Raw genomic sequence first — 12766 nt, forward strand, 5'->3', positions numbered from 1 at the left:
CCGTTAAGTGAACTTCATTAAAAGAACGTCGAGTCCGGAGTAAACTCTACACTTTACTTACGACATGTCCGTGCTGGAAATGCGATTCAAGTTGTTTACAGTCATTGCAGTTGCAGTAGCTGGTCAGTTCCACAGAGGCTTGCTGGAGCTCCGCAGTGCTATAACGCAGCAGCTGCAGCAGCAGCATCGCTCCGCTCCACTCGGTCATCCATGTGCTCGCATCCCCGCCCCTCTCCCCCTCCGCCCAAAAAGCTCCACTGCGCTCTCACCACTGAAATCAAACGTTAAAAACGCACAAGTTTCTACTGAGCAAAAGGTTTTTATTCCAGTCTGGTTCAGTTTATTCTATTTATTTATTTATTTATTTATTAGGATTTTAACGTCATGTTTTACACACTTTGGTTACATTCATGACAGAAATGGTAGTTATTCGTTACACAAGATTCAGCAGTTCACAAGGTCAAACACAGTCTTCAATTAACCTAACTTGCATGTCCTTGGACTGTGGGAGGAAACCGGAGCTCCCGGAGGAAACCCACACAGACACAGGGAGAACATGCAAACTCCACACAAAATGGACCCAGACCACACCACCTGGGGATCAAACCCAGGACCTTTTTTGCTGTGCCCTCGCTTATTCTAATGTTATAAATTATTTAAAACATACCATGTCAAACAGCTTTCTACATGATTACATTTTTATTTACAGAATTTAACAGACGTTTTTTATCCAAAAAGACTTGCATGCATGTACGAGGGTTAAGCACCACATTAAGAGCATCCAACACACACATATATGCGTAAAGAGCTTCAGTTTATGTTCACATTATCTGAATTTGTCCCTGACATGTTCGTTGTTGCCGGATTTGCTAATTTGAGTTTTTCAGAACCAACAAAACTTCTGAAACTTTCATGAACAAAACTCTTTAGAGTTTACACTATATGGTGCAAAATCAACAAAGAAAAACATCCAGTGAGTATTAGTTTTGCAAACAGAAATGACTGATCAATTAGATCAATCAGAGGAGAGCATTTTCAATGTTGGAGTGATCTACAGTAGCAGAAGACTGCATTAAATTCCACTACTGTGCCAAAACAGCCAAAACAGGAATTCCTGCTGTATCATGCAGATGGTCGGGTTACAAATGGGTGTGAACATACAAATCTGTAGATACAACCTGCCTTGTATTAACCATTGGCCTGTCTTGTGGTGAAATGGTGTAGGGATTTTTTTTCCTGACACACAAATACAAATACACAAATACAGACTATAAACCATTTCATATAACTATTGTTGCTGACTTTGTGCATTACTTCATGACAACAATTTACTGATCTTATTATCATTATCATACTATTTCCAATATGATGGTGCACCATGTATAATAACACACAGTCATCCCAAACTGTGTCCATTGCCATGACAATGGGTTCAGTGAAGCTGAACAGATTCAGTAGCATATGTTTGTACAAACAATGGTCTTTTGGTCAAGGTTGGGAAGTGCACCTTTTCCAGAAAAGTTGTGAATTTTTTTTTTTATTCATTAAACTAACAAAAGCACAAACAAAAGATTTCTTCTATTTTTAAAGACCAACTGAATTGTATTTTTTTTTTTTAATATAAAAAAATTTAGAATTTGATGCCTGCAACAGAAATGGAATTAATGACAGATGTTGGCTTTTGCATCACTGATAATGATGGTCCATGTTGTCTTTGCATGGAGAAGACCACATCCGTTTTTCCTCAAAATAATCTAAAGTATGGACTCATCTAACCACAGCACACATTTCCACTGTCTTTCAGTCCATCTGAGATTAAATTGGGATTCGCTGAGTCTTTTCACAATGTTATGTACAGTAGATGATAAAAGACCTAAATTTCATATAAAACTGATTGACAATTTTCAAATGAGGTAGGGTACAATCAGTTTTTGTGGGATTCTCCTATTATACTCCTATTCATGATCCCTCACCTGTTACCAGTTCACAAGCGTATTGTGAAAAAATAAAATTTTGTTTACTTTCACTCCTATTTCCTAAAAAAGTTAGAATAGAAAAAGCAAAACACAGATTCAATTTAATGCAGTTTACAAAATGTCCCAGCTTTTCTGAAAATGGGGTTTGTAAATTGTTAAATCACTTTATGCTGAGAGGAAAATGGTCTGGACTGTCTGATGTAATACAAAAACCACCAGCAACACACCAACCGCATGACTGTCCGCACTGAAACGAAATAAGTCACTGGAATGAAAAAGAGCCTTACTATGGCCACAAAGCTGAAAGTATATAATTCATTTTAAAGGACTGCTTTATACACCTGTTAGTGAAGAATCAGGCTAAAACACTTGAACTCGATCATTAGGAGGAGTGTCACTATCAGCCATATGGTGTAATAAAGTCTAACTGTCCTCCTTTTCCAATATTCTCTCTATTAAAAGCAGAGCTTCTGGTTTGGAGTTGCTCCAAACTGTGGGTGAATACAGAATGTCAGCAGACTCTGCTCAGTCATTTTTTTTCCTGCTATACTCATTTGTTAGGATTATTATGGCAAGAGCTCATACTGTCACCCAGAGGCTGTCTGCTTTTGCCCCATGGTATGCTTAATGGTAATCTAATACAACTGCAAACTCTGCAAATATGTCTGTCAACGGCACTATTCTTAGATCCATTTTCGCTTTAGCTTACGGACACAAGAACAATAACCCCCCTGTTGAGTTCTTATGTTGAGACTGACGTGCGAGTTACACAAGCACTCGCATCAAATCCGATTTCCACAGATCCATACAAACACAGTTACAAATGACATCATAAGGTGCTTTTTTACTGGGCATAGCTTTATGCAGTGATTACAGCGCAGTTCTGACTAATTCTACGACCTTCTTTCCTACAAGCACTTCATTCACAGGTAGGACCTAAACTACATAAAAAGGCTCAGTTGTACAGGCTGTAGCAGACCTTGTTTTATATATAGTTTCAAAGGGGTGGCAAAGAATTTTGGCAGGGATCATGGGGTGGGGGTGCTTGATGGATGTTTTTTGGAGGATGATGTCGGTGCCAGCAATTGTTTGTCTAAACTTCATCTGCAAGATGATGTCTACACCCACTTTATCCTAATCAGGGTCCCGTAAAGCAGGAATACACCTAGGACAAAGTGGCTCCATATTGCCGTGCATCACACATTTACTCACTCATTCACACAGCTCAAAAAGTCACACAGTTCAAACAATTACACAGTCTAATTTCTTAATTTTTTTTTTGAAATAGTGGAGATCATTAATCTTGGACAAGCATTTACATGAAATGCTTATTTTTTGCATTTCATAAAATTGTTTGTTTGTTTATAATGTTTATTAGGATTTTAACATCATGTTTTACACTTTTGGTTACATTCATAACAGGAACGATAGTTACTCATTACACAAGATTCATCAGTTCACAAGTTTATATTGAACACAGTCATAGACAATTTTGTATCTCCAATTCACCTCACTTGCATGTCTTTGGACTGTGGGAGGAAACCAAAGCACCCGGAGGAAACCCACACAGACACGGGGAGAACATGCAAACTCCAAACAGAAAGGACCCGGACCGCCACACCTGGGGGTCAAACCCAGGACCTTCTTGCTGTGAGGCGGCAGTGCTAAACACTTAGCCACCGTGCCGACCCCTTCATAAAATTGTAATTAGTTTGATGTCAGGCATAGCTTCAATTTAACTTGTCCTCATAAAACATTTAGTTAAAAAATGCAGGCAGTGAATCATTTTTCAAATCTATTCCAATACTGACTGAGGCTTAGAGGAAAGAGTGCATGTCATTTGCACATTTTCAAGAGGAACAAAATATTTTGTTAAGGCCGAGAGGATGTCGAAAATATGAATCAGTGGCTAAAGTTTCCAGAATCTTTTTCCATATTTCTGCCTTCATTCAGCCTCATTGGAAAGCAAAAACAGATTACTAAAAGCCAGCAAACTAAATGCTACTAGCACTGATCATGAGTTTAAACAATTGAGATTTCAGTATCAAATTTAAATTCATGTTTGTTGGATTTTTTTTTAGCATATTTTCCAAAAGCTCGATCACAGAAAGAACTGTTGAAGACTCATATTAAACCTCTTAACTGCCACACTGATTGCAGTGAGAAAATAATTAAAATCTGTTTTTACACAAAAGGAGGAAAGGAATCAAATATGGAATATGTTATGGATTGTATGCAGCATTTTTTGACAGATGGGTTTGTTAAACTGACATGCCAAATTAGAAAATGAGTGGCAGAGCCTGGGCGGACTGTGCTGCTGAAGTTCAATATCATCCAAATATCCGGACATAGATAACACAAAGTCATTTTTAAACCATGGTATAATAATTTAGTATAAGTTAAGAGTTTTAACACATATTTAGGTTATTTTAATTTAAAAGATATTGCTACCTTTTCTGATCAATAGACAGCACAGTGGCACAGATGGTATAGTGGGTACTACAAAGTATCAGTTCCTGAGGTCCTGAGTTGCTAGGCTCACTTTCCTTTTTGGGTACCCTGTGATAGATTGGCACTCAGGGGCTCACTTTGAACCTGACTGGCATGAAACCGTTGGTAAAAATGAATATAAAAATAAATGAATATAATTAATATTACAAAAGGAATTAATATAATAAAACATGAATATAATGAATAAAGAAATATTAATATAGACATATTATTGACCAGTATTTTGAACAGTTAAATAATGTATTTGTTTTAACTATATTAAACATGGTGGAAATATCTGAAGCACTCTGTAAAACACAAACGTTTAAACAATGTGATGAAAGATTGAAATTGAGGAACCATCATCTGGAAAATTTCAGTCCAGTTCCAGTCAGAATGCCCTTAAATTCACCACATCTGGCAGATTTCCATGGCAAACTTCCATGTTAAATTGCTAAAATCTCTATGAAAGTAATTGCAGGGTAAATCACAATCTGCTGCTGTAGATCACCTGGTAAGCATTGAAGTCAAAATTTTATTCTATGTGCTGTTACAACCAGTTCTAATATACATTTTAAAAATACACTTTAACACTCTTACATACTTACTGCCAACTGTGCAATTTTAGATACTAAATGCTAAGCTCCTACAGCTTAGTGAGTTTTTACAGCAGTTCAAGGCAATCCTACTTTATTATCTGATTTTAAATAAGTACCATTTCTAAAACAGTCTATTATCATTTATTAAACATAGCATAAATGTGTTTCTGACTGGTTTTGTTTGTTTGGAATTCCAGAGCTCATGTTCTTTCAAGAAAAAGAGCATCTAATCATATTGGCCCGGTCTTATTCTGTTTAACTGGCTGCCTTTAAAATCCCACATTGACCACAAAGTCCAGCTGATGACCTTTGAAGCTCTAAACAGTTTAGCTTCTGAATATATTGCTAATCTCCTTAAGCGGAATAGCCCATCACGATCACTTCGTTCAGGTTAGAGCTTATCTGGTGGAAGGTGTTTTTCTCATTATAGTGGGATCAGTGTTCCAGATGAAATGGCAATCAACATGGCCCATTTACAGCTGGTCATCAGGAACACAAGCTTCATAACTCCCTTTAAATCTAGATAAAACATACATGTTCAACATGGCACAATTATAACCCATCATTAAACACACTATTTATCATATATCATAGTGAATTGTTTAATTAACATGCATAATTATTTGCATTCACTGTAAATGAAAATTTATGTTAAGATTTTGGTCTCAAAATAAAAAGCACTATATAAATAAGGATTATTATTATTATTACCTGACTGTGTGAGAGTAATTTGAGATAGCTGGGCATGTGATTAGAGTGGAAGGTTAAATCAGTTGTGGCCGAATGCCTGGCTGCCAGCACCACTGGTACATTTTGACATAACAGATGGTGGACGAGCTTAGCAGAACAAAGATTTATAGCACTGTTTTGGATAGTCCCAATAAATACATTTCACACAAATGCACACAACCGCTTGCACACCGTCTCTCACACACACACACGACACAGTCACTACACACATAAACAAAATCCAGTCAACTCTAATCTCCACTCTACACTTTAGGTAAATTGAAGTGCTTGCAGCTCGCCCTGATAGGACTAATGAATGGAGGAAATGTGCTGGGAGATATATAAGGTACTCAACCAGGAGTTTTGCATCCGGAACCACTGTACATTTGTCACACGCAGGACAGATAAGAGAGAATTTGTCTGAGCAGCTTGAAGGATTTCTATATTACCGCTGAATTAAGAGCAGCTAATTTGAGAACATAAAAAATAATATATATTTGCTGTTAGATACGGCTGTTAAGGTAATGTTTCCTATGTCATTGAACTACGCTTATTTAAGGAGGTTCTTTTTCTGAATTATCAGACAAACAAGTTGCCAAAAAGTATTACTTTATTTAGGCAACATAGTCTTTAGGGTCCTGAGTGCCATCTTTACCTTAATTCACTGTCTATAAGGAATTTTGTCCAACCAAAAAAAAAAAACATTCAGGAAATTTTTGGCTGTTTGAATTGCCTCTAGATGTGAGAGAGTAGTGAGTAAGTGAGCGAGTGAGTGACTGAGTGAGTAAGAGAGTGAGTCAGAGAGTGAATGAGTGAGGGAGTGTGTAAGAATGAGAGAGTAAGAGAGTGAGTGAGTGAATGTGTGAGTGAGTGAGTGAGTGAATGGGCGAGAGTAAGTGTGTGAGTGTGTGTGAGTGTGTGAGTGAGACTGTGAGTAATAGAGTGAGTGAGTGAGGGAGGAAGTGAGTGAGAGAGTGAGTGAGTGAGAAAGTAAGAAAGTGAGTGAGTCAGAGAGTGTGTGAGAGAGTAAGAGAGTGAATGAATAAGTAAGAGAGTGTGTGAGAGAGTAAGAGAGTGAGTAAGAGAGTGAGTCAGAGAGTGTGTAAGTGAGAGAGTGAGTGAGTGAGAGTGTGAGTGAGTGTGTGAGTGAGGGAGGGAGTGAGTGTTGCCTTGTGATAGACTGGCACCTATCCAGAGTATATTATTGCTTTGCAGTCACTGTTGCTCATGGTGCATTCCAGGTAACACAGGACCCACTGCAACCCTGATCTGTTCAAAGAACACTGTCCAGCATTACAAAAGATTCAGGTGGTTGTTTGATAACGAGACATCCAGCAATTTTTACAGGGCAGTGATGTAGCTTCCTCTTGATGTTCTTATTTGATGTCCATATTTTTCTAGTCATATCCACTTCCCCAAATGTGACTTTGTTATGTATGTAACTTTATGACAGGTTCTGCCCACTGTAGGTACACAGGCGCACTGCACATGGAGCTTGAATATTTATACAATTATATAAAAGGAGGATTTTTATTTTACTTAAGGAATGCACTGTTATGTTTAGGTGATTAACCCTCTCTGTGCTGTTTGCTCAGTTCATTTCTAAGGCTAAACTGTCATCTTAATTTTTAATTTTTGTTTTTTTAACTTTTGCAGTACTTTGCAGAAGAAGACAGTAAACTAGGCTGTGTTTTTTAGACAGCAGAGGTTTAAGAGTCAGGGTTCACTACTGTTTAATACAAATAAAGCTTTTCTGGGTTATTGAACTAATACAATTATACATGCACTTAGATCAGTCATGAATTTAAACCTAAAGATACTCCAATGATAAATTTGACAGCTATTGCACATTAGGCAGATTTGGTTGTAAGTAATTGTGTTTTGTCTATTAATTTTTTAAAAGAATACACCACATTTCAGCATTTCAACAGAAGAGCAGGTTAATTACTGCCTAGGTAAAATAAATATAACATTCATAATACTGTAAAACATCTGTTAATTTTCCTTTCTAAATCAATTAAGAAAACACAGTAGTAGATTTGTGCCAGCAGTTGTGCAGTATAGCTGGAGATGCAAATGTTGAGTTCCATGCTCAAAAACAGTCACCCAGAACACATCTTATGGATGCAAATCAAATTAAAAAGCTTTAACACATGCTGTTCTATTACAGGTGATTTTATTAGACTTGCACTTTTTATTGCTTTTTAAAACTACAATTTTCTTTTACTGACATCACATAAATTTTACGCATTTATTCATTTTCAACTGCTTCTGGATCTGGGTAGCAGTGAATCTTTCCCCTGGATGCTATCGATCTGTTACTGGGCATCACACACTTACAAATAATTACTCCCTCTGTCCATCCTTCACTCACTTTTTCACTTCCTCCCTTCCTCTCTCACACCCAAGGGCCAAATTAGAGCAGTCCGTCCACTCTCTGTATGGGAGGTGGAAGGAAACTAAGCACCCTGGGAAACTTACATAGTCATGGAAGGAAATGTGAAAGCTCCTCACTGACAACAACCAAGGAGAAGGATTAAACCCAGGTCCCTAAAACCCATGTTACTGTGTGGCACCCAGCCTTGTGGTAGTGTGCCTTCTATAAAAGTATACAATTGAAGTTAAAACTTTACAAACATGTGTTATGTATGTCATGGAAGATCAATCCATTGATTTATGCCATTAATTAGAAACACATGTGACACTGTTCACAGCCAAGTGAGCTTTTAATCAGCATGGGCTTAAAAACTACGATGCCGTATAAAACTCTTGCTTCTGCTTTTCTTTGTTCATGTGATGAGCAACAATTCTTAGCTGAGTTTAAAGGTGATGATTTTGGAAAAGAAGTTTTGTTTCTGCATATTAGTCATCAATCCAATGGAGGTGTAAAGCCTCTAGCTTCTAGCTCATGGCAGAACAACTTTTGTATATTTTTGGAAGGTGGTGGGTATACTCTGATGAAACTCCACAAAACAAAAGTTGTGAACCCATGAACCAGTGTTGCTGTACTACACCCACTCTACCAAACATGTTAAAATGTTCATCTTGACATGAAAGCAATCAGGGATCTGTTGTAGAGTTCAATATGTGCACAAATAAGCCTGAAAAGTATCTATTGTACACTGTATGGCCAAAAGTATGTGGACAACTGACCATAAGCTTGTTGGACATCTTATTCCAAAACTATAAGCATTAACATAGAGTAGGTTTCCCCTTTGCCCTCTAAGAAGGCTTTACACACGATTTTGAAGTGTGCCTGGCTCAGACCTGATGTTCAGCTCATTCCAAACGTGTTTAATTGTACCATATTTATGGTTTTGTGCAGATAGGTTATAGTTTCTTCACATTACATCTGTATTCCTACATGTACCTTGCTTTGTGCATACACTCATAGCATATTCTTTATATTTTATAACTAATAAAAATACAGCTGGTAGAAATCAATGTGGCGGGAATACCTAAAATACTTGTTTGTTTATTAGGACTTTAACGTCATGTTTCACACTTTGATTACATTCATGACAGGAACGGTAGTTACTCATTACACAAGGTTCATCAGTTTACAAGGTTATATCAAACACAGTCCAGGACAATTTTATATCTCCAATTCACCTCACTTGCATGTCTTTGGACTGTGGGAGGAAACCGGAGCTCCCGGAGGAAACCCACACAGACACGGGAAGAACATGCAAACTCCACACAGAAAGAACCCGGACCGCCCCACCTGGGTATCGAACACAGGACCCGCTTCTGTGAGGCGACAGTGCTACCCACCGAGCCACCGAGCCACCGTGCCGCCCCCCCTGAAATATGTGTCCACATACTTTTGGCCATATTATGTATATCTACAAGGAGATTCTAAAGTACTTCTGTAAAACTAAGTAGTTTTGGTATTAGCAATAATTTTAACACCTATATTTGCCATTTACATTAATATAACATGAAATTAACAACCAATCATGCATAATTTATAACTGAATAACTAAGTTCAGAGCGGCAAATCTTTTCTAAAAATATTCATGTGACTGTTATGGAATTTTATAGTATTTTTAGCTTTCTAAGATTCCCCTGTAATGGAATCTAGATAAAAGTCATCATAATTTATCTGACTGGACTGGTGCCAGGGGTACAGCAGCAATATACTCTAATGAAGATTCTACAGTAAGCTAAACAGTCGACCTAATATGGAGGGATTTTGCTGCTGATCTGCTATGATTGGTTTTATTCTCTTCACTGAGCTTGTGCTTGATGATGGTTTTTTAAATTCTCCCTCTGGCAAACGTCCGCTCTTGGAAATGCATGGGAAAATCATGATTTAAATGCAGTTAATAGTAAATTCCTCCTTCACTGCGGCTGAATGTAGCTTAGTTTATGGACAGTGATTTAAACATCACTTAATATGTTTCCCATAAAAGGTCCTACTGTATGCTGCCATAAACCTTTTCTTTTGTGAAGCACTGCTGGTCTTAGTTTAAAATAAATTAAATAGCCTCTCATTTAGCAAGACATACAGTCAAACGTTTACACACAATAGTAAAAGAATAATGCTTAATCATTTGTTTAAAAAGACTAACAGCTGCCAAAGCTAAACAAAGTACTACATTAGCTGGGTTAAATACTTATAAACCCTTCAGATTAAGATTACAATTATTTACCTGTTACAAACAATTTAAGTATAACAGTAGTTTCTGACTTTTGCTTATTATTATGAACAATTATGTCTGATTAAAAACAGAGTTCATGAGGCACCCAGGTGGCGCAGTGGGATATTCCTGTAGCACACCAGCACCGAGATTCTGAACCCCTCAATTCGAAACTCGGTGTTGCCACCGGTCGGCTGGGTGCCATCTGGCGGGCATAATTGGCAGTGTGTGCAGCAGATACTAATTGGCCACGGTATCTGCAGGGTGGGGGCCGGATTATGTGTGGGTGTGTGGGTGTGTGTGTGTGTGTGTGTGTGTGTGTGTGTGTGTGTGTGTGTGGGTGTGTGTGTGTGTGTGTGTGTGGGTGTGTGTGTGTGTGTGTGTGTGGGTGTGTGTGTGTGTGTGTGGGTGTGTGTGTGGGTCTTTATATGCTGTGTAAGGACCCTGATTGGCGGAAGAGACTCCTGTGCAGAATGCAGGGGCGAGAAGAAAAGGGCTGTACATGTGTCAGAAGAGGCGTGTACAGCGACGTGCTCTCCTTGGATGCAATCTGGTATCTCTCAGCAGCGGAAAACAAAATTGAGTGCGCTAAATCGAGAGGAAAATGGGGAGAAAATGCATAAAATGCATCTGATTTTAGATTTAACCCAAAATTCTTAGAACACTTGTCAGAGATAGAATATAAAATTCTTGCCTCAGTAATAAAAATAACTGGAATAATGGAAAAAATTAGCCTTAAAAAATAATGATTATACTCACACTTCAAATAAGCCAGTCGAGAATTGAAGATGAACTGCCATCAGACAGTCCTCTAATGGCAGTTAATCTTCAGTTTGCATAGAAGTGGAGTTTTTATTTGAAGTATTCATTTTTCCTACAATGATTCTCAGCTCTCTTTACTACACAGAGGCCAATCTAACCTACAATTCTTCCCCAATCCAAAAGAATTAATTAAATTAATTACTCTGATGCCCTCAAAATAACAAGCTTGTTCCTCAGGACATTATAAATAAATGAGCCATAAGCAATGTTAACGGTAAATTAAGCTCATTGAAAACAGCCAGGCTTGATTTTAGCCAGTCATGTGAAATAAAAGTCTCACTTCTCATCAAAGTCAAGCAGTCACCCAAAACTTTCTACCATTATACCGTTAAACCATTACATTACTGCCAATTTCTTCAGTTGGCACAGTACAGAGAGCATGTGGCACTATTTCAAGTTGGTACGTTTCCACTACTGAGTCCAGTGATGTTGAATTTAAACAGATCGAAGAAGACCACAAAGGTCAACATTTGTCAATGTGTGTGATAATCTTAGGCTTAGGCTGCTGAGCTAGAAAATACGATCCATACAATTCTAGATAACTTCTTTTTGCTGACTTGCTTCAAGGTGCAATTTGAAACTCAGTGTTCAAATAAGCCAGACTATTTGTTTGTTATATGGGTCTTTTTGTATAAAATTTACAAAAACAGCACTCGGGCAGCTCTAGCAGAGCAGAAATAACTTCCTTCTTGATAAGATGGTATCCTATCACAGTGTCTATGTTATGTATAAACCTTTCTGACTCTAACTTATGTTAATTATAACCCAGCACCTTTAGAAATGTTTCATTTTTAGATAAATGTCAGGGATGCCCCAAAGAAATTTCAGCGATACACCAAGTATAACTTAGGACACTCCATTTGTGGCTCAACTAATAAAGAAAAATGCAGACTCACAAAGCTGTTAAGCTCCAATGCACCTGAGCTCAGGCTCCATTGGCTGTCTAACTGTGGTTAGTATCTAACTCTGCTGTTCCAATTCTTCACAGCAGTGGAGTAGTGCCATCTCTGTAAATCCAGATTATTCGCAGAAAGCAGCAACATTAGACCTTGTCATGTTATTTCATTAGCTGTTTTCATAGCATTAGTAAGCAGTGATGAAAATCATTATTAATGCTAATAATTCACCTCTAACTTATTTTTAACACAGTCAGAACTGGAAGACATTATTATACTGTCACCATGATCTAAATATTTAATCCCTGTTGTCCAGTGTTGCCCAGAACAATAAAGCTTTCTATTTAGGTCAGGTTTCAATTAGGATTTATTTTTTAGAGAGTGTTAACTTGCCACTAATACCTTTGGTTTGCTCATTACGAGCCTGGATTGTAATCTTCTGGTCTCAGCAGTATAAACGGTGTTGCCAAGACTGTGCCTGGGTGATAATAAAGTATCAATTCTCATTAATACCACACACATTCAGCAAGCAAGGGAAGCAAGGGAAACAAGGGAACCCATGCCAAGCGTTGGATCATGTAAAATATACCACTATTGCTTTTCAGGATTTA

At 37.7% G+C, this 12766-nt stretch overlaps 1 protein-coding gene across 1 annotated transcript in view; it reads left to right on the forward strand.

The window, feature by feature from the left end:
* The first annotated feature begins 64 nt into the window (after positions 1-64).
* havcr2 (hepatitis A virus cellular receptor 2) overlaps positions 65-12766 on the forward strand; it is a 45849-nt gene continuing 33147 nt past the window's right edge. The window contains exon 1 of the mRNA XM_063012151.1: positions 65-203. Within this exon, the coding sequence (XP_062868221.1) occupies positions 65-203 (139 nt within the window). The remainder of the gene's footprint in view (positions 204-12766) is intronic.

This window comes from Trichomycterus rosablanca, chromosome 16 (assembly GCF_030014385.1).
Source record: "Trichomycterus rosablanca isolate fTriRos1 chromosome 16, fTriRos1.hap1, whole genome shotgun sequence".
Taxonomy (NCBI): Eukaryota; Metazoa; Chordata; class Actinopteri; order Siluriformes; family Trichomycteridae; genus Trichomycterus; species Trichomycterus rosablanca.